This window comes from Orbicella faveolata, unplaced genomic scaffold, assembly GCF_042242905.1.
Source record: "Orbicella faveolata isolate gen_17 unplaced genomic scaffold, um_ofav_v1 contig_27, whole genome shotgun sequence".
NCBI classification, from domain to species: Eukaryota; Metazoa; Cnidaria; class Anthozoa; order Scleractinia; family Merulinidae; genus Orbicella; species Orbicella faveolata.
The window spans coordinates 1,550,322-1,573,808 of record NW_028301555.1 but is presented as its reverse complement, the minus strand read 5'-3'; the positions used below and the strand labels follow the sequence as shown (position 1 = coordinate 1,573,808).

General features: G+C 40.6%; 1 protein-coding gene across 1 annotated transcript in view; it reads right to left on the bottom strand.

Moving 5' to 3' along the window:
• LOC110045891 (uncharacterized) overlaps positions 1-23,487 on the bottom strand; it is a 60,974-nt gene that overhangs the window by 21,395 nt on the left and 16,092 nt on the right. The window contains exons 20-32 of the mRNA XM_089296963.1: positions 22,845-23,070; positions 21,846-22,040; positions 20,195-20,438; positions 18,890-19,142; positions 18,065-18,271; positions 17,247-17,514; positions 15,130-15,459; positions 13,097-13,282; positions 10,002-12,497; positions 8,411-8,596; positions 4,891-7,536; positions 3,472-3,657; positions 534-2,597 (exon numbers count right to left, since the gene is read on the bottom strand). Of these exons, the coding sequence (XP_089153089.1) occupies positions 534-2,597; positions 3,472-3,657; positions 4,891-7,536; positions 8,411-8,596; positions 10,002-12,497; positions 13,097-13,282; positions 15,130-15,459; positions 17,247-17,514; positions 18,065-18,271; positions 18,890-19,142; positions 20,195-20,438; positions 21,846-22,040; positions 22,845-23,070 (9,487 nt within the window). The remainder of the gene's footprint in view (positions 1-533; positions 2,598-3,471; positions 3,658-4,890; positions 7,537-8,410; positions 8,597-10,001; positions 12,498-13,096; positions 13,283-15,129; positions 15,460-17,246; positions 17,515-18,064; positions 18,272-18,889; positions 19,143-20,194; positions 20,439-21,845; positions 22,041-22,844; positions 23,071-23,487) is intronic.

Here is a 23,487-nt window from a genome sequence, read left to right as displayed (position 1 = left end):
ATCAATGAGAGAAAGAAAAGCCTACATGAAGCTGAAAGCTTAAAAGAAAGCAACAATGGCCTAATATTGTTCGGTAATATAAATCTGTAAGTACAATATTCATGTCCTTTTACAAAAAAGTGCGTCTATGGTTTAACCAACTCCAAGACCACCGAAAGCTGAACGTAACAAGCAAAAATCGGCTCACGTCTAACGAGGCCGGCATTTTTGAGACAATGTAAGGTAAATTAAGACAGGTATGTCGTGCGTGAAAACTGGAACGCCTCCCCAGATTAGCGCAATCATTTCGCTACTTTAGCACGGAGGAGAAGACACTACAGCACAATATCATGCAATAGACAAACCATCCTTGAAAAGGAGTCGTGTAACACGACACCAATTCCAAAAACGACATCTAAAAATGCAGGCCGGGAGCACCTGAATCGGTGCTAACCGCAAAACAGCAAATCAAACAACAAGGGAATAAACTTCCACTTTTCTAAATCAAAAAAACAAAAATAGAACAGAATATATAAAAAATTATTTCATCCTACCTTGTGCTGGTTGACACACTCGTAGTCACAGAAGTTGACGCACTTGTCGTGGTAGAAGTTGAGGTACTTGAACTCAATGAAGTTGAAGTTGACGTACTGACGCTTTTTGAAGTTGATGTCGACACACTACTTGATACACTAGTGCTGACTGATGTGGACACACTTGTTGTCGTAGATGTTGACACACTTGAACTTATGGAAGTTGTTGTTGATACACTTGTGCTGGCACTTGAATAGGTCGAGTAAACCGTTGTTGTTGGAGTACTGACACTCGTTGAGGTCGATGTTGAGGTGGAGACACTGCTAGATAAACTAGTGCTGATTGATGATGACACACTTGAACTCAACGAACTGGATGTTGATGTACTTGTGCTGCCACTTGAATATGTCGAGTACACTGTTGTTGTTGGAGTACTGACACTTGCCGATGTTGACGTAGACACGCTGCTTGAGACACTAGTGCTGAGCGATGAAGACACACTCGTCGTAGTAGACGTGGAAACGCCTAAACTCCATGAAATAGGTGTAGACGAGCTTCTACTAGCGCTTGAATATGTCGAGTACACCGTTGTTGTTGGAGTACTGACACTTGTTGAGGTTGACGTTGAAGTGGAGACACTGCTTGACACACTTGTGGTGACTGATGTGGATACACTTGTTGTAGTAGATGTTGACACACTTGAACTCAGTGACGTGGTTGTTGAAATACTTGTGCTTGCGCTTGAATATGTCGAGTAAACCGTTGTTGTTGGAGTACTGACACTTGTTGATGTCGACGTTGAGGTGGACACACTGCTTGACACACTTGTGGTGACTGATGTTGATGTACTTGTCGACACGCTTGAGCTCAAAGAAGTGGATGTTGAGGTACTTGTGCTTGCGCTTGAATATGTGGAGTACACTGTTGTTGTTGGAGTGCTGACACTTGTTGATGTTGACGTTGAGGTGGAGACACTGCTTGATACACTAGTGCTGACTGATGTTGACACACTTGTTGACGTAGAACTGACACTTGTTGATGTTGATGTTGATGTAGAAACACTGCTAGAAATACTAGTGCTGACTGATGTTGATGTACTTGTTGAGACACTTGAACTCAAAGATGTGGATGTTGAAGTACTTGTACTGGCACTTGAATATGTCGAGTAAACCGTTGTTGTTGGAGTACTGACACTTGTTGAAGTAGAGGTTGATGTTGAAACACTGCTTGAAACACTAGTGCTGACTGATGTTGACACACTTGTTGTCGTAGAGGTCGACACACTTGAACTCAATGAGGTTGTTGTTGAAACACTTGTGCTTGCACTTGAATATGTCGAGTAAACTGTTGTTGTTGGAGTACTCACACTTGTTGAAGTTGATGTGGACACACTTGTGCTGACGGATGTTGAAACACTTGTTGAAGTACTTCTTGAAACACTTGAACTCAAAGACGTGGAGGTTGAGGTACTTGTGCTGGCACTTGAATATGTCGAATAAACAGTAGTTGTGGGAGTACTGATACTGGCTGAGGTTGATGTGGACACACTGCTTGACACACTAGTGGTGACAGATGTTGACACACTTGAGCTGAGGGAGGTTGACGATGAAGTGCTTGTACTTATGCTTGTTGAGGTGGAGGTGGAGACACTGGTACTAATTGAAGTTGATACACTAGTTGTAGTTGATGTCGACAAACTTGAACTCAAGGAAGTAGAAGTTGAAACACTCGTGCTGGCACTTGAATATGTCGAGTACACTGTGGTTGTTGGAGTACTCACACTTGTTGAGGTGGACGTGGAAGTGGAGGTAGAGACACTGCTTGACACACTAGTGCTGACTGATGTGGACACACTAGTTGTAGTAGATGTTGACGTACTTGAACTCAATGAAGTGGATGTTGAAACACTTGTGCTGGCACTCGAATATGTCGAGTAAACCGTTGTTGTTGGAGTACTGACACTTGTTGAAGTCGAGGTTGAGGTGGAGACGCTGGTAGAAACACTAGTGCTGACTGATGTTGACACACTTGAACTCAATGAAGTGGAAGTTGAAGTACTTGTACTGGTGCTTGTAGAGATTGAACTGCAAAACAAGGAAATTGATAACAATTTGTATCTCCCGTCTAGTGTTCAGGGTATTGACGTAGACGGATTTGTAGGTGACGTGGCTAAATGTTTTTGTTGTTGTTGTTGTCTCAGGCAAACTGCTCATGTGCTACGTTGTATGTGAGTAAACCATACTCCATTTGTGCAAAGAGTAAAAGAGTTAATCTCCCACTGTAGGCCTTGACCCTTAAACCTTTCAAACCATTTTCATCCTTAACGAAAACATCCACTCAAAGGGCGTGATAACATTATGCGCGGAAGGACTAGGTAACATGTCTCAAAATAAATTCAAAGGGAGTTTTAGAAGGCTTTTAATTGTGATTAACTGTCTTACACTTCATCCTATCTCGATTTGGACAATGGCATGAATAACCACGCAGGAAGTGAGCTCAAACAGCTAATAAAATGCCATCAATTACGACGGTCAATTCACAGTGCTTGAATGAGTCGATAATCACTTGCTTGTGATTGAACACGACCAAAACTACACATACTTTGTTCTCTCAGTACTCTTCCATGAAACAGGGAGAGGGGAGTGGGGTACCTATTCAACAGGGAAGCGTTTATTTTAAATTTTGGCCGATAGGAGGGGCGCTTATTTGAGGGGAGACGTTAATTCGAGAACTTATGGTATGTGTAACTTAGGATAGGTGTTACTTAGTTATTCAACGAACCTTCTGCACATTAAATTAGGTATAAACAGAAATGCTTAATTCTAGCAAGAATATAATTGGAACTAAACAGAACTACTGTATCAGTCAGACAGAAGCACACATATGCAGAACTGCACGAATTTGTCAGCGCTCAATAAATTCAGAAACATTTTCCACTATTAAAGAATACAAACTAACGTGTAAGATGAAACAGTTGGTTTGGACGTTTGTGCCGGCGGCTTCAAACTTGGTGGTATCCTACTTGTTGTAGGAATGGAGAATTGTGTCCCAGTTGTTGTCACCACGGTAGACGGGAACACGGTGGCTGCGGTTTTCTGAGAAACCGATTTATATGAAGTTGTCGCAGATTTAGATGACGACAAACTGAAAAAAAAAACGTATTTAAGATGCGAAGGTTAGAATCATTAAACGTTCGCGTAAACAGAGCGAAATACAGTCACTTTTGGACTTCTAAGTATGTGAATTTGCCATAAGGACTCTGAAATAACGTCACAAGGAGACGTGATTTGATCAGCAAACTTGTATTTAATGTTGCACTAGGTATGGTCACAAACCTCGGTAAGACCAAATGAAACTATAAGAACGCACAACTTTGCTAGTAACAAATTCCTTCAGATCAATGTATTTCTGGCATGTCTGGCATGTCCATCTATTGTAAATAGTACAACGTTTGGTATATTTTTCAACAGCTCGCGATGTTAGAAGTTCGAGTTCGACTTTGAGCAGCTGGTAGCTCAGGTTAGAAACTTTATTTTGGTTTAGTTTAAAGTATAGAGACCTTTCTGGTCTAATTTGAAAGGAAAATGGTGTTTTTATCAAATCCTGGGGGAAAATGGCATTTACAAGATGACAATTTAGCGCATGATTTTAAAATATAATTAAGATATATTCGTACAGACTGTTTATAAAGTTACCATTCTCTACAATAAAATTAAAGCTAACCCTTCTCAAACCAACCGAAGATCTTATCAGGTTAACCAGGGTATTAACCATACGATAAGGCTGACATAAGTGCAATTTAGGCACCAACAAACACGAATTATGAGACACTCACACGCTGTTTTGAGGAAAAAGATCATGTAAGCTATATTATCTTATCGCAATTAACTAATATATCATCATCATCATCATCATCATCATCATCATCATCATAATCAAAGGCAACAGGCGCAGTCTTTGTGATCCGTATTATCAGCACCATCATTATCTAATCAGCACAATTATCCTTTTCAGAACCGAATATCGAGATACGAACACCGTTGCAACACCTCTCTTAGTCCTTTACAATTAAATCACTCTGTCAAGTACGCTCTGGACTGTCTGTCGAAACACACGCCTGTGGCTCGAGTTCCCATAGAGTTTCCTTTTTCCTCAAAACTCGTGCTTCTATAACTCGCTCAACCAAGACCGGATTTTACAACAAAAACCCTATAAAATATAAGTAGTTCAAAAATTAATCTGGAAACCTGGACTTCACCTTCTCTAAAAACTCGATACACCGAAACTTAAAAAGGAGTAAGGGAACGTAAAACATGTTACTGAATCATATATTTATATCATTTACCCTTCAAAATTCATCTTAACCAAGCAGCTTACCTTGTACTAGTAGATACACTTGTGCTCGTAGACGTTGACACACTTGAACTTAGTGAAGTGGATGTTGACGCACTTGTACTCACACTAGTACTGACCGATGTTGATACACTTGTTGTAGTAGATGTTGACACACTTGAACTCAATGATGTGGATGTCGACACACTTTTGCTAGCACTTGAATACGTCGAGTACACTGTTGTTGTTGGAGTACTGACACTTGTTGAGGTTGATGTCGAGGTTGATGTTGATGTTGAAGTGGACACACTGCTTGACACACTAGTGCTAACTGATGTCGATACACTTGTTGTCGTAGACGTGGACACGCTTGAGCTCAATGACGTGAACGTCGACACACTTGTGCTTGCACTTGAATATGTGGAGTATACTGTTGTTGTTGGAGTGCTGACACTCGTTGAGGTTGATATTGATGTTGATGTTGAAGTGGACACACTGCTTGACACACTAGTGCTAACTGATGTCGATACACTTGTTGTCGTAGATGTGGACACGCTTGAGCTCAATGACGTGGATGTCGACACACTTGTGCTTGCACTTGAATACGTCGAGTACACTGTTGTTGTGGGAGTACTGACACTAGTTGAGGTTGATGTGGATGTGGATGTGGATGTTGATGATGATGTTGATGTTGAAGTGGACACACTGCTTGATACACTAGTGCTAACGGATGTCGATACACTGGTTGTCGTAGAAGTGGACACGCTTGAGCTCAATGACGTGGATGTCGACACACTTGTGCTTGCACTTGAATACGTCGAGTACACTGTTGTTGTGGGAGTACTCACACTCGTTGACGTTGATGTTGATGTGGACACACTACTTGACACGCTCGTGCTTACTGATGTTGATACACTTGTTGTAGTAGATGTTGACACACTTGAACTCAATGATGTGGATGTCGACACACTTGTGCTCGCACTTGAATATGTGGAGTACACTGTTGTTGTTGGAGTGCTGACACTCGTTGAGGTTGATATTGATGTTGATGTTGAGGTGGACACACTGCTTGACACACTACTGCTAACTGATGTGGACACACTTGTTGTCGTAGATGTGGACACGCTTGAACTCAATGACGTGGATGTCGACACACTTGTGCTTGCACTTGAATACGTCGAGTACACTGTTGTTGTTGGAGTACTGACACTCGTCGAGGTTGAGGTTGAGATTGAAGTGGAGACACTGCTTGATATACTAGTGCTGACGGATGTTGATACACTTGTTGCAGTAGATGTTGACACACTTGAACTCAGTGACGTGGTTGTTGAAATACTTGTGCTTGCGCTTGAATATGTCGAGTAAACCGTTGTTGTTGGAGTACTGACACTTGTTGATGTCGACGTTGAGGTGGACACACTGCTTGACACACTTGTGGTGACTGATGTTGATGTACTTGTCGACACACTTGAGCTCAAAGAAGTGGATGTTGAGGTACTTGTGCTTGCGCTTGAATATGTGGAGTACACTGTTGTTGTTGGAGTACTGACACTTGTTGATGTTGACGTTGAGGTGGAGACACTGCTTGATACACTAGTGCTGACTGATGTTGACACACTTGTTGACGTAGAACTGACACTTGTTGATGTTGATGTTGATGTAGAAACACTGCTAGAAATACTAGTGCTGACTGATGTTGATGTACTTGTTGAGACACTTGAACTCAAAGATGTGGATGTTGAAGTACTTGTACTGGCACTTGAATATGTCGAGTAAACCGTTGTTGTTGGAGTACTGACACTTGTTGAAGTAGAGGTTGATGTTGAAACACTGCTTGAAACACTAGTGCTGACTGATGTTGACACACTTGTTGTCGTAGAGGTCGACACACTTGAACTCAATGAGGTTGTTGTTGAAACACTTGTGCTTGCACTTGAATATGTCGAGTAAACTGTTGTTGTTGGAGTACTCACACTTGTTGAAGTTGATGTGGACACACTTGTGCTGACGGATGTTGAAACACTTGTTGAAGTACTTCTTGAAACACTTGAACTCAAAGACGTGGAGGTTGAGGTACTTGTGCTGGCACTTGAATATGTCGAATAAACAGTAGTTGTGGGAGTACTGATACTGGCTGAGGTTGATGTGGACACACTGCTTGACACACTAGTGGTGACAGATGTTGACACACTTGAGCTGAGGGAGGTTGACGATGAAGTGCTTGTACTTATGCTTGTTGAGGTGGAGGTGGAGACACTGGTACTAATTGAAGTTGATACACTAGTTGTAGTTGATGTCGACAAACTTGAACTCAAGGAAGTAGAAGTTGAAACACTCGTGCTGGCACTTGAATATGTCGAGTACACTGTGGTTGTTGGAGTACTCACACTTGTTGAGGTGGACGTGGAAGTGGAGGTAGAGACACTGCTTGACACACTAGTGCTGACTGATGTGGACACACTAGTTGTAGTAGATCTTGACGTACTTGAACTCAATGAAGTGGATATTGAAACACTTGTGCTGGCACTCGAATATGTCGAGTAAACCGTTGTTGTTGGAGTACTGACACTTGTTGAAGTCGAGGTTGAGGTGGAGACGCTGGTAGAAACACTAGTGCTGACTGATGTTGACACACTTGAACTCAATGAAGTGGAAGTTGAAGTACTTGTACTGGTGCTTGTGGAGATTGAACTGCAAAACAAGGAAATTGATAACAATTTGTATCTCCCGTCTAGTGTTCAGGGTATTGACGTAGACGGATTTGTAGGTGACGTGGCTAAAGTTTTTTGTTGTTGTTGTTGTCTCAGGCAAACTGCTCATGTGCTACGTTGCATGTGAGTAAATCATACTCCATTTGTGCAAAGAGTAAAAGAGTTAATCTCCCACTGTAGGCCTTGACCCTTAAACCTTTCAAACCATTTTCATCCTTAACGAAAACATCCACTCAAAGGGCGTGATAACATTATGCGCGGAAGGACTAGGTAACATGTCTCAAAATAAATTCAAAGGGAGTTTTAGAAGGCTTTTAATTGTGATTAACTGTCTTACACTTCATCCTATCTCGATTTGGACAATGGCATGAATAACCACGCAGGAAGTGAGCTCAAACAGCTAATAAAATGCCATCAATTACGACGGTCAATTCACAGTGCTTGAATGAGTCGATAATCACTTGCTTGTGATTGAACACGACCAAAACTACACATACTTTGTTCTCTCAGTACTCTTCCATGAAACAGGGAGAGGGGAGTGGGGTACCTATTCAACAGGGAAGCGTTTATTTTAAATTTTGGCCGATAGGAGGGGCGCTTATTTGAGGGGAGACGTTAATTCGAGAACTTATGGTATGTGTAACTTAGGATAGGTGTTACTTAGTTATTCAACGAACCTTCTGCACATTAAATTAGGTATAAACAGAAATGTTTAATTCTAGCAAGAATATAATTGGAACTAAACAGAACTACTGTATCAGTCAGACAGAAGCACACATATGCAGAACTGCACGAATTTGTCAGCGCTCAATAAATTCAGAAACATTTTCCACTATTAAAGAATACAAACTAACGTGTAAGATGAAACAGTTGGTTTGGACGTTTGTGCCGGCGGCTTCAAACTTGGTGGTATCCTACTTGTTGTAGGAATGGAGAATTGTGTCCCAGTTGTTGTCACCACGGTAGACGGGAACACGGTGGCTGCGGTTTTCTGAGAAACCGATTTATATGAAGTTGTCGCAGATTTAGATGACGACAAACTGAAAAAAAAAACGTATTTAAGATGCGAAGGTTAGAATCATTAAACGTTCGCGTAAACAGAGCGAAATACAGTCACTTTTGGACTTCTAAGTATGTGAATTTGCCATAAGGACTCTGAAATAACGTCACAAGGAGACGTGATTTGATCAGCAAACTTGTATTTAATGTTGCACTAGGTATGGTCACAAACCTCGGTAAGACCAAATGAAACTATAAGAACGCACAACTTTGCTAGTAACAAATTCCTTCAGATCAATGTATTTCTGGCATGTCTGGCATGTCCATCTATTGTAAATAGTACAACGTTTGGTATATTTTTCAACAGCTCGCGATGTTAGAAGTTCGAGTTCGACTTTGAGCAGCTGGTAGCTCAGGTTAGAAACTTTATTTTGGTTTAGTTTAAAGTATAGAGACCTTTCTGGTCTAATTTGAAAGGAAAATGGTGTTTTTATCAAATCCTGGGGGAAAATGGCATTTACAAGATGACAATTTAGCGCATGATTTTAAAATATAATTAAGATATATTCGTACAGACTGTTTATAAAGTTACCATTCTCTACAATAAAATTAAAGCTAACCCTTCTCAAACCAACCGAAGATCTTATCAGGTTAACCAGGGTATTAACCATACGATAAGGCTGACATAAGTGCAATTTAGGCACCAACAAACACGAATTATGAGACACTCGCACGCTGTTTTGAGGAAAAAGATCATGTAAGCTATATTATCTTATCGCAATTAACTAATATATCATCATCATCATCATCATCATCATCATCATCATAATCAAAGGCAACAGGCGCAGTCTTTGTGATCCGTATTATCAGCACCATCATTATCTAATCAGCACAATTATCCTTTTCAGAACCGAATATCGAGATACGAACACCGTTGCAACACCTCTCTTAGTCCTTTACAATTAAATCACTCTGTCAAGTACGCTCTATAAATGATCTCTTAAACACAGAACGAGCACAGGCCACAGAGGAAATGATGGCACGAGATTTTTTCTCAATTGAAATAGACAAGGCATTTTTCTTTTCTCGAAATGTTTCTAAAAGAAATAGAAAGCATTCCCTCTGTGTTTATATCTAGTCAAAGAAACACTTGAGTAGAACTCCAAAAATCTGTCGAAACACACGCCTGTGGCTCGAGTTCCCATAGAGTTTCCTTTTTCCTCAAAACTCGTGCTTCTATAACTCGCTCAACCAAGACCGGATTTTACAACAAAAACCCTATAAAATATAAGTAGTTCAAAAATTAATCTGGAAACCTGGACTTCACCTTCTCTAAAAACTCGATACACCGAAACTTAAAAAGGAGTAAGGGAACGTAAAACATGTTACTGAATCATATATTTATATCATTTACCCTTCAAAATTCATCTTAACCAAGCAGCTTACCTTGTACTAGTAGATACACTTGTGCTCGTAGACGTTGACACACTTGAACTTAGTGAAGTGGATGTTGACGCACTTGTACTCACACTAGTACTGACCGATGTTGATACACTTGTTGTAGTAGATGTTGACACACTTGAACTCAATGATGTGGATGTCGACACACTTTTGCTAGCACTTGAATACGTCGAGTACACTGTTGTTGTTGGAGTACTGACACTTGTTGAGGTTGATGTCGAGGTTGATGTTGATGTTGAAGTGGACACACTGCTTGACACACTAGTGCTAACTGATGTCGATACACTTGTTGTCGTAGATGTGGACACGCTTGAACTCAATGACGTGAATGTCGACACACTTGTGCTTACACTTGAATACGTCGAGTACACTGTTGTTGTGGGAGTACTGACACTCGTCGAGGTTGAGGTTGAGATTGAAGTGGAGGCACTGCTTGATATACTAGTGCTGACGGATGTTGATACACTTGTAGTAGATGTCGACACACTCGAACTCAAAGATGTTGATGTTGAAATACTTGTGCTTGCACTTGAATATGTTGAGTAAACCGTTGTTGTTGGAGTACTGATACTTGTTGAGGTTGATATTGAGGTTGAAGTTGAGGTTGACGTGGAAACACTACTTGATACACTAGTGCTGATTGATGATGACACACTTGTTGTAGTAGATGTCGACACACTTGAACTCAACGATGTTGATGTTGAGATACTTGTGCTAGCACTTGAAAACGTCGAGTAAACCGTTGTCGTGGGTGTACTGACACTTGTTGAGGTTGATGTTGAGGTTGAAGTTGACGTGGAGACGCTGCTTGACACACTAGTACTGACTGATGTTGTCGAGGTTGACGTAGAAGTGGAGACACTTGAAGAGGTTGATGTTGAAGTGGACAAACTGCTAGATACACTAGTACTGACTGATGTTGATACACTAGTTGTGGTAGATGTGGACACACTTGAACTCAGCGAAGTGGATGTTGAAATACTTGTACTAGCACTTGAATATGTTGAATAAACCGTTGTCGTGGGTGTACTGACACTTGTTGAGGTTGATGTTGCGGTTGAAGTTGATGTGGAGACGCTGCTTGACACACTAGTACTGACTGATGTTGACACACTTGTTGTAGTTGATGTCGACGCACTTGAACTCAACGATGTCGATGTAGAAACACTTGTGCTGGCACTTGAATATGTCGAATACACTGTTGTTGTTGGAGTACTGATGCTTGTTGAGGTGGATGTTGAGGTTGAAGTTGATTTGGAGACGCTGCTCGACAAACTTGTGCTGACTGATGTTGACACACTTGTTGTAGTAGATGTTGAAACACTTGAACTTAATGAAGTTGACGCTGAAATACTTGTGCTAGCACTTGAATATGTCGAGTAAACCGTTGTTGTGGGAGTACTAACACTTGTCGAGGTTGACGTAGAAGTGGAGACACTTGAAGAGGTTGATGTTGAAGTGGACAAACTGCTAGATACACTAGTACTGACTGATGTTGATACACTAGTTGTGGTAGATGTGGACACACTTGAACTCAGCGAAGTGGATGTTGAAATACTTGTACTAGCACTTGAATATGTTGAATAAACCGTTGTTGTGGGTGTACTGACACTTGTTGATGTTGAGGTTGAAGTTGACGTGGAGACGCTGCTTGACACACTAGTGCTGACGGAAGTCGATACACTTATTGTAGTCGATGTCGAAGCACTTGAACTCAATGAAGTTGATGTTGATATACTTGTGCTGGCACTTGAATATGTCGTGTAAAGCGTTGTTGTGGGCGTACTGACACTTGTCGAGGTTGGCGTAGAAGTGGAGACACTTGAAGAGGTTGATGTTGAAGTGGACAAACTGCTAGATACACTAGTACTGACTGATGTTGATACACTAGTTGTGGTAGATGTGGACACACTTGAACTCAGCGAAGTGGATGTTGAAATACTTGTACTAGCACTTGAATATGTTGAGTAAACCGTTGTTGTGGGAGTACTGATACTTGTTGAGGTTGATGTTGAGGTTGAAGTTGACGTGGAGACACTGCTTGACACACTAGCGCTGACGGAAGTCGATACACTTGTTGAAGTCGATGTCGACACACTTGAACTCAATGAAGTTGATGTTGAAACACTTGTGCTTGCACTTGAATATGTCGAGTAAACCGTTGTCGTGGGAGTACTCACACTTGTTGAAGTTGACGTTGATGTGGAGACGCTGCTCGACACACTAGTGCTGACTGATGTTGATACACTTGTTGTAGTTGATGTGGACACACTTGAACTCAATGAAGTGGATGTTGATACACTTGTACTTGCACTTGAATATGTCGAGTAGACTGTCGTTGTTGGAGTACTCACACTTGTTGAGGGTGATGTGGAGACGCTGCTTGACAAACTAGTGCTAACTGAAGTTGATACACTTGTTGTAGTAGATGTCGACACACTTGAACTCAACGATGTCGATGTTGAAACACTGGTACTGGCACTTGGAAAGATAAAAAAAAAACATTCTTTTAGGTGCTAGGGTTTTATTGGAAAACACTTGTCACAGATGTCAATCAAATTATTTATAATATCGTTCTTGTATTATTCTAAGCTGCCCATGTGCTTGTTTTGAGTTTCTTCAGTCAGGCAAACTTTTTTCGGACCAGTCGTACATATAGTACCGCATATATGTTAGCCCCATCTAGGTCACAAAATGAGAAGTGGTCACATTGAAAAGGTGTGAAAAGGTATTATTAACGGGAGCTAGAAACGTAAATTTCTATTGTAAAGTACAAGATGTTTTACGTTTACTAACTATTCCTTCATCATTCAATTTTTCTAGTTCCTAAACAACCTACACTGTAACTGTTTGAAGACAAGTATTTTAACAACTTATTTCTTTGTAGAGCAAAACTGATCGCCTAAAAGACAACCTTGTTGTAATTTCTCTGAACTTCCACAGAAGCCATTCTTTTTTCGAAAAGAAGGATATTTTATCTCGGTGATAACATTAGTCAGTGCTTACTTCAGGGCATGCTTCCCTCTCTCGAATAGACAGAAAAGCGTATCTTTTATAATTAAAAATTGAAATATACTTACCTGTAAGATGAAACAGTTGAAGCCGACGATTGGGTCGGCGTCTTCAAACTTGGCGGTATCCTACTTGTTGTAGGGATGGAGAATTGTGTCCCTGTTGTTGTTACCACGGTAGACGGGAACACGGTGGCTGCAGTCTTCTGAGAAACTGATTTATATGTAGTTGTCGCTGATTTAGATGACGACAAGCTGAAAGAAAATATACTTCTAATGTGAAGATTGAACTAAATTAGTCAAGGATCAACAGAGGTTATGGGTTCATGCTTCATACGGTTTCATATTAAAGAGTTTACGAGCCACAATAAAGATTATGGAATGCTATTATGAGCGATTTTGTTACAACTGACAGTTAGCGATTATCTACCTAGTAAGATGAAAGTGAAGAATGCTCATCGCAGTAAATTTTCCAATTTAAGCAATTGGAAAGAAGAAACCTGAAAAAAATCAGGGCTTCAACGGGATTCGAACCCGTGACCTCCGCGATACCGGTGCGATGCTCTACCAACTGAGCTATGAAGCCACACATTGGGAGCGAGGTCAATTAATTGAGTTCATATCTTCCCGTGAGGAGTGAAATAATGTGACGTATATATGAAATAATTCATATTTGAACTGCGGTTGTAGATGAAAGTGAAGAATGATCATCGTAGTAAATTTTCCAATTTAAGCAATTGGAGAGAAGAAGCCTGAAAAAATCAGGGCTTCAACGGGATTCGAACCCGCGACCTCCGCGATACCGGTGCGATGCTTTACCAATATTCTCCCTCGGTTGAAGTATAATTCGGGTCGGTGAGGAAGGGAGGGGAGGGTGACGACAACTACAATTTTCTGGTAAAATGCAGAGATGTCACAAGACGTTTGTCTCGTATTACAGATACGTTCACTTTGTCAGCTGTCAGTTTACTTTCTGACCGAGTCATGAATGAATCAAATTAGATTCTTTACTTCACCAAACGAATCACTAGCCATTAGACGCAACATTGTATTGTTTTAAAAACATCGTATTAGGTTTTTCCCAGTTCTCACAGGATTTGACATTGGCCGTTTTATCATCAGCAACACGAGGAACAATGTTTCATCACATTTCCACACGCGAGAGGGTTCCAAACTACAACGGGCACGTCAGGCAAAAACAATTACACGTCCAAACGAAAATACGTTTTTAAGACTGCGATAGCAAACGTAAGTATTTCTTCTCCGTTTTAGAACTTTGTGTAAATCGAAAGTCTTTTTTATTACGAGGCGAACAGGCTCGATATTAATCACCTTGAATGGCTTGCTGAAAAATTCAATTTCTCTAAATATATTTTTGATACGCGGTAAAAAGGAATCGCAACTTTTTCTGTTATGCCATTAGCCACAGAAAACAAAATATCCTTCTTCCAAATTTTTTAAAGCCCAATTATAGTGTAAAGTCAAATGAACTAGTTTCTACAGTATCCATGAATGAAAACAGCCTACGACCAGATGCATATTTTAACTTAAGGAACTTGCCAATATTTTACAATATTTCTTGTTATACTTAGCTCTTATTAACCGAGCTGCAGGTCTGTATGGGAGAATCTTGACCGAGGTCGTGAGTACAGACCGAACGCAGTGAGGTCTGTACACACGGCCGAGGTCAAGATTCTCCCATACAGACCGACTTAGCTCGGTTAATAAGATGTTTATTATATGGCAAAGAAGAAAGCTTTAATTCGTTTAATGTAACTGGTTTGCTGACAGTTTGCTTCCGAACGGCGATGAGCTTAACTTAAACCTGCCGAAAGTTGCTCGTCCTCTTTACTTTTTTTTTGTCATCAAGCTTTTTGGCACTTCCATGAGAAGAAAAGAAAAGAAATGGTGTACATTTTTGTATTTTAGTTTGCTACTTTTTCAACGCAAAATGAAACCGGTCTAGCTAGATGCCGGTCTAGATGGGAAAATCTAGACCGCGGTCAATATCGATTTCAGCCAATCAAATTCATGAATTCGGTAGTTCCCAGTCTTTGTGAGACACAGCCATATAATAAAATAAAATATAAAATAAGAATTACCTTGTGCTCGTTGAAGTTGATATACTTGTTGTAACAGAGGTGGAAACACTCGAACTCAACGAAGTTGATTTTGATGAGCTGATACTTGTCGATGTTGATGTGGAAACGCTGCTTGACACACTAGTACTGACTGATGTCGATACACTTGTTGTAGTTGATGTTAACACACTTGAACTCAACGATGTCGATGATGAAATGCTTGTGCTGGCACTTGAGTATGTCGAGTAAAGTGTTGTCGTTGGTGTACTCACGCTTGCTGAGGTTGAAGTTGATGTGGACACACTGCTTGACACGCTTGAACTCAGTGAAGTGGACGTTGAAGTACTTATGCTTGTGAGAAGGCAAGATAAAATAATGAGTTTTGTTAGTTTTTTAAGCTTATGAGTAAAGGCTTCTTAATGTAAATACTCTTCGTTTTGCATCTTGCTAAATCATTGACTTTTAACACTTAAACACTTGGAGAACTTTTTGTCGTTGTTGTTTTTTTTTTTAATTTTTCTTTGCCTCTTCTCCCTCTTTGCCTTTTTATTTTTTCGCCGCAGCATCTAGTTACCAACGGGTACCCACGGGAGCAACATTTTCCACACATTGTACAAATTTGATAGAAATCTCTTCAAAGAGCTATCTTTTTGATACTCCCTAACCATAACCCTCAAGTTAGTCGTATTGGACGATAATCACTTAATGACTGGCCCTAAGGGAAACAGTGAGTTTTCTTTCCCCGAGATCGTCAACACTGAGGTCGGTGGAAACAAAACTCACTGTTTCCCGCGGGACCAGTCATTAAGTGTTTTGTTATACCTCTTAAATCAAAAATAGAAAAAAAAAAACTGCGAGGATTAAGAAGTCGTTTGCTTGACGCCGGCTGGCTCACAAATTTGTCGCGGTTTCAAGGAGCACGACCTCATCACGAGCGAGTCGAAAGTTGTTGTTCCCCTAGGGAGTAAGTGAGTTTTGTTCGCCCTAGGGAGCTAGTTACTTTTGACCCACAACACGTGACACGTTCCGCTCCAAACGGAAAATGCATTTGAGTTGGGAGGTATAACAACAACTGATAATATGACATCACGACCTGTTCTATTTTCGCTAGAAATATAATAGCGTACTTGGATGTGAAATAAAATCATCAAATGTCAGACCATTTGCTTTGAAGGAACCAAGTCACACTTAGGAATAAAGTGGATCACAATTGACGACCCTTACAGTTCAACGTGTTATATATTTGAAATATTTATTTATTTATTTACAGTGTCCCCAGTTAGCACATTTAAAAGTGCTAAATATATTTGACACTTGAATAAAGTTATTATTATTATTATTATTATTATTATTATTATTATTATTATTATTATTATTATTATTATTATTATTATTATCGTCCTCACGTAATGTTTGCTTAGAGTCCTTAGGGCCGAGACCAAACCATGGTCCTGGGGCACTAGGGAATAGCCAGTTTTTAGCTTGATAGCACCCTCCTCAAAATGCGTGCTGTACCTAGCAAGGTTATCTTTTGTAGTTCACTGATGCTTAATTGGCCGGGAATTCTTCCAAGATAAGTTTCTAGTCCCTTTTTGATAGCTCCAAGTGTTCCAGTGATAACTGGTATCGTTTCCGTTCTCATGCCCCACATTCGGCTTGTTTCGATTTCCAAGTCCTTATATTTGGATAGTTTTTCACTGACTTTCACGGATGTGTTTCTGTCTGATGGTACTGCCATGTCAATAAATTTACAGGTTTTCGTTTTGTGGTCTTTAATCACTATATCGGGTCTGTTGGCTGTTATTTTCCTGTCTGTGTGTATTGGCATGTCCCATAATATCGTGACATCCTCGTTTTCTGTAACTGTTTGCGGCTCATGGTCATACCACTTTTCCGATGTCTTTATATTATAGTTGTGACAGACTTTCCAATGTATATACGCGGCGGCTTTATCCTGCCTGTGGGTATATTCTGTTTTCGCAAGTTCAGGACACCCAGACACGATATGGTCAATTGTTTTAATATTATTATTATTATTATTATTATTATTATTATTATTATTATTATTGCCATTATTATTGTTATTATTATTATTATTATTACACTAGTTGTTACATTACAATCCTCGGTTGACCTACCTGACGCTACTTGAACTAGACACAGTCGAAGAAGGCGTGACAACTGTTGTGGTAACGCAAGGCCTCTCACACTGTTCAGTTTGATTGACACATTTCTTGCCATCAAAGTACGCGCCAATTGGACAAGAGCATCCTTCAACACGTGGTCCACGGCAACACCTTGCTCCTAACTTCTGGCAATCTTTGGGGGGCCTCTCGCACGTGCTTGGCAAACTTATGTTGGCAAGGTAGCCACCGGTGTTTTCGCAAGGGCGACAGCAGGGGAGTTCTGGTCGCGAAAAACAGTTATCAAAATTAATTAATAACATTGAACGACAATTTTAATGATTTTTAATTCATTTACACAGCACCTCTTTTCTGTAACTTGTGTTTGTCGAAGATTGTACGGACATCGAAAGAGTAAACGCTGACCCGAACATTTCGAAGTTCTCGAAAGTCCTCATTAGGGCGGCAACTAATAGTGACAGGCCGTGATCAAAATTTGGAAATGTCTGGAAATTTACTCCAAACTGAATAAAGATCATTTTGAGCCTCTGGCGGTCAGCAATCTAGTTTTTTTTTTTTTTTAGAAAAAGGTATGTTGCTTCTTTCACCTCAAGGGAATTTTTTGGTGTCATCTACATGTAGTTTGGGGTTACTTCACCGGAAAATATTGGCTACTAATTCTGGTTATTTTCCCTTTTTGCGATTTCACCTTTCCAATCGACTTAATTAAAAAAAAAAAAACTTAAGAAAAACCTTTAGTTATCAAGTCAAAATCGAACGCACTTTTCCAAAATCCTCTTGGTCAAATAAGACACCGTTTTCTCGCTACTCACCGCAAAACCCTTCCCGACGCCACGTGATCGAGATTCCGTACTGATTACAGGCTCGCACGTAGGACGCAACCGCGGAACAAAAGCATGCACAGTCCCCTCCCTTGTGGCATAGACAAGCTTCATGTTTACAGGCCTGGAAGTAAGGTTCGGGATCCACGGTATCGTGACAAGCTTTGAAGTTTGCATTCCTCTTGATCTCATTACAGCCTAAATAAATCAAAAGGAAATAGTCAACAAGCGAGCCATATTACAATCAGTGATAACAGCGTACGTAGAAATATAATTCTCAAACCTATTAATAATACATCAAGTTTAAACAAAAGAAATAATGACCATGACGGTGCCTGGACATCTGATCTTAATTAGCACAGATTTTTACGATTTTATTTCTCCCTTTTCTCCTTAGTTTTAGTTGCGATATATCAAACACTCAAGACGGTGTTTGACCACATTTCCAAACACCTCCATGTTCGTCAAAATACTCCGTTCTTCACTCACTAAAAATGAACCAAAAAAAGGCTGACCCTAACTACAAAACAAGACATGTAGAAGCTATCAGACACGACCCATTTACGATGAAACTTTGATAGAAACCTGTAAAAACATGCACGTGTAGTATAATATGGTTGACACTATTCAGTTGTGACGAATTTTTGACAGAAAACTCCAGAAACATACACGTGCAGTGAGATACGGTTGACAAACACCAAAAAAGACAAAAAAAAGAACAAGGATGGAGCACACCAGGAAAGTTGGAGACAAGAATTCTGGAGATGCGTTATCTACGACATGGCTGACTTACGATTCATAGTATTGCATCTTTACCTTTCTCAGCCCAGCCTTGCCGATCAGGATTCTCCAAACAAGGGTCAAGGCTCACTGGGTAGGGACAATCCTCTTCGTCTCTCCATTCATAACCAAACTCGGTGTCATCAGCGGCCATTGTGTTCTTATCACGAAGTAGTAAGTCGTCCTGGCTGAGTCCGTTGAAATTACCGCAGATACCAGTCAACTTATTGGACTTTTTGTATGTTGGGTTCGGTGTGACGTACACACGAGACCCTTGATCAAATCGCACCTATAAGAGATCAAAGACTCCTTAGAGCTACCTCGTAGTATTTTGTATCTATTTTCAGCGCACTCGTTCGCCTCCTTTGGTTGCCCCTTGTAGTGCTTTTTTTGTTAATTTCCACCTCTGTCCTACCCCCCAATATTATTTGCACAGAAACTTTGGGGACAAAAGCAAACCTAGGAAGGGAGGTGGTGGAAAACGCTTTTAATCCAGGTTTGATGCAAAAATTAATTTTCTCATGGAGCGGAATGAGTGAGTGAATTTGAGGTCCATTTCTAAACCTCGTAGCATGACTTGTGTCATACCATAAGGCAAAAATGAATAAAAGGTGGAAGACGTTTCAGTTTTGTATACTCCACCTCTCCACTGTGTGCCACCGAAGTTAAGTCCTCACAGCTCTTATGTCTTACAACACCTAAAATCACAGGAATAAAATTCGACGAGGTTTGTAGCGGGAAGCTCGACGCGAACTGCTTACAGCCATTTTTCTACTGCCATTAGGTAGTGCGCAGTCAGACAAGTTGAGAGTACGCGAGAATTAACTTCACACGTGGATTAGCTATAATAGCCTCTAGCAAACTCACAGCCCCGCTATTCCAAGAGTTGCCGAGAGAGCTTGGTCACAGGCTAAGCTATTAGGAGAGGGTTAATTATCCGGAGAGCCAGTTACATTACAATGTCTACGAATGCTGGAGCATATAATATATTTCGCGTGAATATTTTTTTCATTTTGAAAACTTATTTTTTCCGAAATTTATTCACAGTCCAAACTCAACTGACGCACACCTCTCTATAAAAGAAAACCTCTCCTCAAAAGGAGAGCCAGAACTGCAAGTTTTGTCCCACTCGTAGGCCGATCAATACTTTATTATTAATGAAATCTAACGACATTCCAGGGTAGCTGTTGAAGAGAGGCTCAACTGTGGTAACGAAAGTAGCGACTGCTACATTTAAAACATGTTTACTTGTTTCCAATGTGACTCGTGGTTTTGGGTGCTTTATAACAGAATAAAACATGGAAAGAAAGTCAATTTGTTAATTAATTCAACACGGCTTACCTCAAATTTGACAAAGAACGGGTTGTTAGGCTGATAAATACGGACAATGAGGAACAAACCGACGTGGAAGATTTCCACATTAGGAATCTCCATTTGACACGGTTCTGGATATTCTCCTGGTTTGAACTGTTTTGTAGTTTGCTTATGCATGATGGAGAACTCTTTCTGAAACAAATCTACGAAAGAGGCGCCTCCCTCCAACTCGATGCCAACTCGTTTGCACATCTGTAACTCAAGCGAGTTTCTGAAAAAGAAAAGCAACATGCACCTTTAGCCTCGCGCACATCACTTAACTAACTCAGTCTACCCTAATTCGCGATAAGCCAATCAAACGCCTCGTCCACTGTCCTGATTTCCAGCGATATGAAGTCACTAATCTGATAACGCCGCGTTTTTAGTCGAATTTGGGAATACCTCATCGTACCCCTTTGGCAGGCTTCGGCATCAGCATCTTTTAAGCCTTACCGGGGACGAGCTCAAGGCGAAAATGGCAAATACCTCTTAGAACCCGTCTACACTTGGCCGTACAATTTCGAAAACGGCGTTTCATTATGAAAACACATCAAACGTTTTCTGTCCAAACTACGCCGCAAAACTTTGAAAACGCAACAATCACCGGCGACAGAAACGCTTCAGTGCACCCTTGAGGGTTAGGGTAAATCACATGATTATCAAGACGTCATCGTTTTCGAAAAGCTGCGTTTTCAAAACGTTTGCGGTCCGCATTCAAATGCAAAGCTTGCGTTTTCAAATTCCTCCGGTTAAAAGGGCGTTTTAGAAAAGTTCCGTTTTCGGTACATTAGTTCCCCGGTAAGTGTGGACAAAGCCTAAAATTTTTATCATTTCAAGAAGTTCCAAGGATTTGGCCATTTTAAGGACTTTTAAAGGCTTGTGCAAACCATGTCCTTTACCACAGCACGTCTTCCCATGGTAAAAGTCCAGCTACATGCTTCACGACAATAAAGGCCTGGGTCGGGTTGTTCAAAGCCCGATTAAGCTAACCCAGGATTAGCGAGAATTTTGATCTCATTTTTGTACATTTTCGGTGAGGTTTTCTGTTTATATTGTTTGTCCTTGAGTTTTGAACCTGAGTAATCTCAAATTACACAAAACTTAAGCAGTGAAAAACATTTATGTAGAAGAAAAATTGTTACTTCGGTTAACTTTTAATCCTGGATTAGCGTTAACGGGGTTTCGAACAATCCGGCCCCGGGGCCCGTTTCTCGAAGGTCCCGAAAAGTTTTCGCACCCAGAAAACCGTAGCGAAATCTCAAACCTTATACGCGTTATTCCAAAATGGCCGCCATTAAAGTATTCTTTTGTTTACTTGCAAATTAGCCCTTTTTGCCTCGCTCTTAAACTCGAAATTCAAAAGAATATTTTCCTTTAAACGAGGCAGCAAGGGCTCATTTTCAAGTAAACAAAAGAATACTAAAATGGTGGCCATTTTGGAATAAGGTGTATGATTACAGAGCTGTTTATTCACATATTCTTAATATGAACAGAGGTTCTCTTCATACAAGAAGTTTCAGGCGTATACACTTCTCTGTTTTTAGATACAGATGAACTAAAAATGGCTTTACGGCCCGGAAAGTTTCCGAGGCTTTCCAGAAACGGACCGCTGGATTCCAGGAAGCTATCCCATACCTACCTGCAAGGCTCGTTTTTGACGGAGATCTTGACCCCGTCTCCCTCCAACATCGTAAACTCGCAGCGTTCCTGATGGAAGACGATCCACCGACCGTCAAATGTTCGGTACTGATCCTGACCGTACGAAGCGCACTCGTATTCCGGTGATGGATCGATCGAGCTGTTTGAGATCCACTCTCGTGCTCCGTTACAAGTCCTGGTGACGAAAGGAAAATACAGTTACAAACGCGTTTAGTGCTGTTCAGGAAATCTACGAAATGCTAATCCATTATTTCCCGACTTTTACGGGTCGAACAGTTCATGAAATGCCTTTCACCGGTAACAAAACGCACGAGCAGCAACACATGTAACGCAACGAACATATGCCGTCACGCAGCGTACACCAGCTATACACCAACAACTGAAATTTTTGTTTTAAAAACACGAAAAGTGAATTATAGTTCTCGTATCCGAGCATTAAGTGCAATCATGTTTAAATAGTTCTACACGTTTTGAGCTAGGCCCCTTATCAGTAGAAAAGCCCAGTTAACTTTTTCCCATACAATTTTCCCCCGCTTCAAAAGTTTCCAACGCTTGAATGTAAAGCGCCCCCATGACCAACAATTAATGGCATAACAGGACTTCATAGTGCAGTTTTCCCTTATTTGTCCAAAGTAATTCTTGTTTTCTTAGGTTTTGCATAGATTCATTGTGCCGTCGACTTAAAAAACTCCCGCCACTTTTTCATCCAATCGGAAGTAAAATCAAACCAGTAGTGACTCGCTCACACACGTTTTCTGCGCCTCGCGTCAGCTACGTGTATTGCTTAGATATTTGATTAGTTCACTGAACTACCTGTGTCCTTTGTGATTAGTCATTGTGAATAACTTTCAATTTGATTTTGTGACACTCGATTGCAAACTGCGCTAATGTCATTTTTTTTGTTGTTGTTGGTCACACCCGTACGAGAATGGACCGAATTCTACTCCAATTTATAATTATAAATTAACAAGATGCCTACTTTGAGCAGTCGACGGGATTGGAGTCGCCTTTCTGGTAAAACTTGTTATTGTGCTTGCAGCCGCACTCGTTCTTTTCCACGCAGGTGCCATTCTCAAGCAGCAGTTGATTGCCGGGACAGAAGCATCCCGGCTTGCACCGCGAGGCTCGTGCCACGTCACTCATCAGAAAGTTGTCGCAGGTGACACCACAGTCAGAGTACACTTTGCCAACACTGGCGCACAATGCTGTTAAGTAACACAAAAAAGAATATTCCGTATGTTTCATAGAAATGACATCCAAGCCAGTGAAATTTGTTAGGCGCCATTTAGATTCATATATATTGATTCTTTTAAAACGACACAGCCTCAGAAATAGAAAAGGTTTTGTGACGCAGTGACCTAGATGCTTCGGCGACTATATCAAGAAAGCAATTTTAAAGTGATATTAGCGAGAAAAGAGATCGAGGATCACCTGTTATAAAGCTTTCACAGGCGTTAATACAAATTGGTAATATTAAAATAAACATAACAAACGTTATGTTACGTTACTCCCGTTCACACAGTTGTCATGGTAGGATATTCCAACTACGGCTATTCCAACTGCCATTGGCCACGAGATTAAAATGGCTGAGGCTAGCAGAGCTAACTTTTCCCAAACCTAAG